The following is a 7,313-nucleotide window of genomic DNA, read 5'->3' on the forward strand; positions in this document are numbered from 1 at the left end:
AGGGAAACTTAGCTCTCCAGCGGGTGTCTCAGCCCAGTGCAACCCTGTGACCCGACCCCTCCCCAGTCACTGACCCCTCTGTCTGAACGTTCGCCTGGGCAGGGGCTCCGGAGACCCCTTCCCCACGATCGCACAATTTGATGACAATCAGGCCCTAAATTCATAACTGGGGAATTGGGTTCCAACCCGCAGCTGCTTCTTTCCCTTTTACACCCACCGCAGTGAGGCTGGGCGCTGCACAGACCCTCAGGAAGGGACAATCTGACTCCTCTCTGAGCCCTGGAGCAAGCAATTCACAGCCTGCAGGGAAGGAGTTTGGGTCCCTTATAAGGAAAGAGGTATGCAAATATGGGTGAGAGTTTCCTGTTTAAATCTGTGCCTCTCTCTGCCCAGGCTGCACCCGGAGACACAATCCGCAGCCCCTGGGTCTGTGCAGTGACCAGCCAGTCCCCTGAGAACTTTCCCCTCCAGCCCCTGGGTCTGTGCAGTGACCAGCCAGTCCCCTGAGAACTTTCCCCTCCAGCCCCTGGGTCTGAGCAGTGACCAGCCAGTCCCCTGAGAACTTTCCCCTCCAGCACCCGGGAAAATGAGATTTTTCGCTCCTTTTAATGTTTACATGGCGGCTCTGGAATATATTGTTTCCGCTGAGTCATTGGCAGAGCTACACAAATATTATATTATTGTTGGTTTTATACCAATATTTGTAACCTGTCTGTATTCTCAGGTGTCTGCCTCTCCTGCAAAGCCTCCAGGTTCCCCTTCACCGACACCGGCTACTACATGGAATGGGTCCGACAGGCTCCTGGGAAGGGGCTGGAGTGGGTGGCTGAGATTAGCTCAAGTGGATTGAGCCAGTGGTACTCCCCGGCTGTTCAAGGGCGATTCACCATCTCCACGGAGTCACAATCTGAACAACCTGTTGTATCTGCAAATAATCGGCCTGAAACCCGAGGACACCGCCCGCTATTACTGTGCCAGATGCTCAGTGAGAAGAAGACTCGTAGTGCTAATACAAAAAACAGAGGGGAAGAAATCCCACTCGGGGCAGCAGTGACACAAATAGCACAGCCTTGGGCCACAATCTTGAGAAAGAACAAAAGGAGTAAAACAAACAAACAAAAACCAACAACCTCAAAACACTCTCCCCTCACGTTTTCACAGCACAGCTCCAGAGGGGGATGTAGCCCCCTGCAGTTCAAAGGAGAGACCTTCTCTGAGGGCTACTAGTGCTCCTCAAACCAGAAGCCTCACTGAGACGAATGGGAGACTTTGAGAGAGTAAAGAAAGCAGCACATGGGTCCCTATCCACACCTGAACTTCCCACGACAGATTTCCCTCTGCTCCCCGCACTTTTCACAGGAGCTGGACATTGCTGGGAAGGGGGATGGGCAGGGAATTCAGTCCCAGCCCTTGCTCAGCGTCCTGGGGAATTTTCACCCACCACAGAGTGTCTCATCTAATCTATCTATCTATCTATCTATCTATCTATCTATCTATCTATCTATCTATCTATCTATCTATCTATCCCCATACCCCCCCAATCTATCTGTCTATCTATCTATCCCCATACCCCCCCACCAATCTATCTGTCTATCTAACAAATATCTCCGCACCTCACCCTCTTTCTCTCAACTCATGGTCACAGTGCTCCGACCACAGACTGAGGAAAGTGTCTCTTCTATGTACACGTGTCCAAGCAAATTAATAAACAAATGTCCCACTTAAATTCTGCCCTGCCTCTGACTTTGCATCTCCCACTAGAGACAAACTGTCTTGTCTAAAGTTTCTCATTTACTCACCATCTTTGAAAATTTTATTTCTCTCGACTCAGGAAACTCAGATTCGGTTCAAATGATTTGTCATTTTAACAATTTCCCACGGTAAATTTTAGCCTCCCTAAAAATCATAGGGTGTAACCCCAGTTCCAAGGCCTGCAGATATAATTCCAACCTAGTCTGAAAAGAGAGCATAATTGTTCACACGTCTCTGTTCCCGGTTATCACAGATTGTTTAATTTTGATCTGTCCTGCTCTCTAGCCAAATACTCTCCACCCACATAACATGATCAAAACCCACTACAGACCATGGAAATATTTCCCTTCATCACGGTTGATTTCAAAGCAATCCCTAGTAGTTAATGACCGGCTACGTGACGCCACTGACATCATGTCCTTATTTCTCCAGGTATGAAATCACGTGTTCCAGGCGCTGCACAAACACAGTAAGGAGTAAGAGACTCCTGTTGGAGACTCAAGGAAAGTATTTCAGATCATTAAGGTTTCAGAGTAGCAGCCGTGTTAGTCTGTATCCGCAAAAAGAACGAGGAGTACTTGTGGCACTTTAGAGACTAACAAATTTATTTGGGCATAAGCTTTCGTGGACTCTAAGGGTACGTCTATACCCAGCCGCTAGTTCGGCGGCTGGCAATCGAACTTCTGGGTTCGACTTATCGCGTCTTGTCTGAACCCGGAAGTGCTCGCCATCGACTGCGGTACTCCAGCTAGACGAGAGGAGTACCGCGGAGTCGACGGGGGAGCCTGCCTGCCGCGTGTGGACCGAGGTAAGATCGAACTAAGGTACTTCGAACTTCAGCTATGTTATTCACGTAGCTGAAGTTGCGTACCTTAGTTCGATTTGGGGGGTTAGTGTAGACCAAGCCTAAGCTTTGTTAGTCTCTAAGGTGCCACAAGTACTCCCGTTCAGATCATTAAGGGCAGGCATTTGTATCTCCTATAAGGAGGGGAATATGCAAATGAAGCTGACAGGTTCCTGTTTAAATTTCTCCCTCCGTCTCTTAAGGCTGCACCCGAAGAGACAATCCAAAGCCCTCCGGTGCATTTGTCCTCCAACACCAGGGAAAATGAGAGTTTGGATCTATTTAGTTTTCATTGTTGCAGCTTTGCAAGGTATTTCCTAATGCAAACATGCTGGAGAAGCATACGAATATTTAGCTATTTCCATACTAATGTTTTGACTGCTCCTTTATTCTCAGGTGTCTGGTCCCAGGTCCAGCTGGTGGAGTCCGGAGGGGATGTGAAAAAGCCCGGAGACTCTCTCCGCCTCTCCTGCAAAGCCTCCGGCTTCACCTTCAGCAGCTACAGTATGATCTGGGCTCGTCAGGCTCCTGGGAAGGGGCTGGAATGGGTCGCTTATCTCAACAGCGCTGGGGGCGATATACGCTACCTTGATTCAGTGAAAGGCCAATTCACCATCTCCAGGGACAATTCCAAGAGTGAGCTGTATCTGCAAATGACCGGCCTGAAGCCCGAGGACACCGCCCTCTATTACTGTGCGAGAGAGACACAGTGACACAGAAACCGATTGATGCTCCTGCAAAAACTCAGGCTGCAGAATCCACACGCCACGTGGGGGCAGCAGCGACATAAACAACAGGGCTTTGGGCACAGGAATGAGAACCAGCATCCAGGGGAATGAAATACAAACCGGCCACAAGGCTTTAACCCTTTCATGCCCTAGCAACGTTCCCCTTTTGCTTCACAGAGGCCCACTGGGTCTGCGCCGCAGACATTCCTCGCTGCTTCAGTCAGTCCCATTCAGGTGTGAGTCCTGTTCCCACGGTCAGTCTCTCCTTGTAGATCTGGATCTTTCACTGATGTAAAATGTGGTTAATGTGACCGGTTCTCACATTGTTCCTTCGCTTGCCTGACCCCACAGGGACCCGGTCACAGATTCTTCTCACCCATCCCAGTCCGGAAGGGAAGATGCCCAGTGTGACGCTGTCAGACCAAGTGCCAGCTCATGCCAAGGCCCCCAGGCCTTACAAGTGCATAGCTGGAGCCAGCCTCGTTTACCTGTGTGCGAGCACCAGCACAACAGACGTTTCTTGAGGCTCAGTGCATAAGGATGGGTTTAATGTTTTCACTTCATGAAATGTTTGTAGGGTGTTTCCCGCACTGTTTTCACTTATGTGCACCCTGGTATACCCTGACAGCAAACATTTGCATTGTATGTACCCCTGCAACTAAAAGTAACCCTTCAAACGAAGGAGGCTTCCCTAAGAAGTTGTTACATCCTGTTCATTAAACTCCAATGAACCATTGTGAGATCAAGGATCAAAGACTTTCCTAAATGCATTCTTCCCGCCCCACCCCCCACTACTTGTAAAGCAGTTTGCAAGAACTTTTGAGCTAAACCTCAAACCACCCGAAAATCAAAACTCCCGAGACTGAGAATAGAACCCTGGTGTCCTAAATCCCGATTGCCTGTTCTAGTAATTTGTCTCTCCTGGCTCCAGGAAGTTCAGGGGTAAACCCCAGCTTCCTAGATTCCTTCTGTACCTGGGAAGAAATAAAACCCAGGCGTTCTGGTAAAGGGATGAAAATGCCTGCTGTTGGCAGAACACCACGAGGTCAGAAGGGACCATCCTGGTCATCTAGTCTGACCTCCTGCACATCACAGGCCACAGAACCTCCCCCACCCACTTCTGTAACAGACCCCTAACCTATGGCTGAGTTACCGAAGCCCCCAAATCATGGCTGAAAGACTGTCTGAGCTCAGAGAAAAACTTTGTCCCTCAAGGTCTGTCTAATCTACAATAAACTGAATTGGGAGAAAAGACACAACTCCAGGAGCCCGTGGATTTTATTTAATCCCGTTCCTTTCAGTTAATTGATACTGAAACCAAGTGATTAAATATAACTCCTCAGAGACAGATACTATTTTTTTTAATAAAAGGAAGCTTCTCTCCCCCTCCATTCACACCCGACTAAAACACTTTGCTCCCCCAAGAGGCCTCAGATGTTTTAACTCAGCCTAGTAGCCTATCCCAGGAACAACGCTGCCCCCCCGCCCCCCAGACACAATTACTGGGAGTTTGTTCAAGCAGAGGCACAAGGTTCTAATATCGCCTAGCACTGGCTGAGATGCCCAGACCCCGATTCCCGTAGAAATCAATGCCCAGAGGACTCAGTTTTAAATAATACTCTCCCTGGTTTCTTGGAATCGATTGTATCCCCCACCCCTACAGACTCATCCATACATTTCATTATTCCCCTTATTATAACACTGATATAAAGGGAAAATGTTCCGACCTCTGCCTGACACCTCCACACCTGTTCACTGGAACCTCACAGACACCTTATCCCTACCCCCTGTCCTCCCACTGCCATTCCCACCTCACAGAGACCCTCACAGCAGGGCTTATTCCCCTGCCCTCCGTATCTACCCCCAATATCCCCCCTCAACTACCTTCACCCGCAAAGACCCCCATGAGCAGAGCCCCTCCTCTGTTTTACTCATAGCTATTAGCTTACAAAAGCAGTAGCTTTTGGAGTGGCTCTAAATTGGTATCTAGGGATTTGGGATCATTCAAGGCAGGTGCAGATTCGTCCTTGAAGGCAAAGTGTAATCAAGATCCCACCTCAGTGTGCTAGGCGCTGTACAAACATAGGGAAAGGTTCAGTCTGGCTCCTCCTCTCTCAATCACTGTGCAAGTGATTCGGGGCAATAAGGGAAGAGTTTGTCTCTCTTTTACAAATTTATTTGACCATAAGCTTTCATGGGCTACAGCCCACTTCATTGGATGCATAGAATGGAACATATATTGAGGAGATATATACACACATACAGAAAGCATGAAAAGGTGGGAGTTGTCCTACCAACTCTAAGAGGCTAATTAAGTGAGAGAAAAAACACTTTTGTAGATAGCCCATTACAGACAGTTTGACAAGAGGTGTGAGAATACTTACCTGGGGAAATAGATTCAATGTTTGTAATGGCTCAGCCACTCCCAGTCTCTATTCAAGCCTAAATTGATGCTATCTAATTTGCATATTAATTCAAGTTCAAGTTTTTTTCTCTCACTTAATTAGCCTCTTAGAGTTGGTAGGACAACTCCCACCCTTTCATGCTCTCTGTGTATATATCTCCTCACTATATGTTCCATTTTATGCATCTGAAGAAGTGGGCTGTAGTCCACGAAAGCTTATGCTCAAATAAATGTGTTAATCTCTAAGGTGCCACAAGTACTCCTGTTCTTTTTGCAGATACAAACTAACACGGCTGCTACTCTGAAACCTGTCATTATGCAAAGCACTGCATTTAGCCGTATGGAGTGGAAATCCATCAACTTCATGAAAAAACTCGTACAGATACAGACAGACATCATCTTCCTTTCCAAATGCAAGCAGATGGACATCATACCAAAAGGACTAAAGGTAAAAAATCCATTACACTCTACATATCACACAGACTATGCTGAGAGACTGTGTCACACACTCTTATAGAAACTGCGAAACAATCTGATCAACATCCTATACAGCAAACAGGGAAAGATTAAGACTGAGCTCTCAGAACTGGATACTCTCATGAAAAAACAACCTTCCACACAAACTTCCTCATGGATAGACTTTACAAAAACTAGACAAGCCATTTACAACACAAACTTTGCTTCTCTACAAAGGAAAAAGGACACTAAACTATCTAAGCTGCTACATGCCACAAGGAGCAACAACAGTAGTTCCCTTAACCCACCCAGCAATATTGTTAATCTTTCCAGCTATACTCTTAGCCCAGCAGAAGTGTCTGTCCTATCTCAGGGCCTCTCCTTTTGTCCCTCCAGACCCACGAACATGATACAGTTCTGTGGTGACCTAGAATCCTACTTTCGACGTCTCCAACTCAAAGAGTACTTCCAACACACCTCTGAACAACATACTAACCCACGGAATCCTTCCTACCAATGCTACAAAAAGAAGGATTCTGCGTGGACTCCTCCTGAAGGTCGAAACAACAGACTGGACTTCTACATAGAGTGTTTCCACCAATGTGCACGGGCTGAAATTGTGGAAAAGGAGCATCACTTGCCCAATAACCTCAGCCGTGCAGAACACAACGCCATCCACAGCCTCAGGAACAACTTTGACATCATAATCAAAAAGGCTGACAAAGGAGGTGCTGTCGTCATCATGGATAAGTCGGAATATGACCAAGAGGCTGCTAGGCAGCTCTCTGACACCACATTCTACAGGCCATTATCCTCTGATCCCACTGAGGACTACCAAAAGAAACTACACCATCTGCTCAAGAAACTCCCTGAGAAAGCACAGAAACAGATCTGTACAGACACATGCCTAGAACCCCGACCAGGGACATTCTATTTGCTACCCAAGATCCATAAACCTGGAAATCCTGGACGCTCCATCATCTCAGGCATTGGCACCCTAACATCAGGCTTGTCTGGTTATGTGGACTCTCTCCTCAGGCCCTATGCTACCAGCACTCCCAGCCATCTTCGAGACACCACTGACTTCCTGAGGAAACTACAATCCATCGGTGATCTTCCAGAAAACACC

General features: G+C 47.5%; 1 gene segment (V, D, J or C); it reads left to right on the forward strand.

Moving 5' to 3' along the window:
- Nucleotides 1-2,817: 2,817 nt before the first annotated feature.
- On the forward strand, nucleotides 2,818-3,309 carry LOC117885751. The segment is given in 2 exon segments: nucleotides 2,818-2,906; nucleotides 2,993-3,309. Coding segments are annotated over 2 exon segments (363 nt in total).
- Nucleotides 3,310-7,313: the final 4,004 nt, after the last annotated feature.

The sequence above is a fragment of the Trachemys scripta genome, chromosome 12 (genome assembly GCF_013100865.1).
Source record: "Trachemys scripta elegans isolate TJP31775 chromosome 12, CAS_Tse_1.0, whole genome shotgun sequence".
In the NCBI taxonomy this organism is placed as follows: domain Eukaryota; kingdom Metazoa; phylum Chordata; order Testudines; family Emydidae; genus Trachemys; species Trachemys scripta.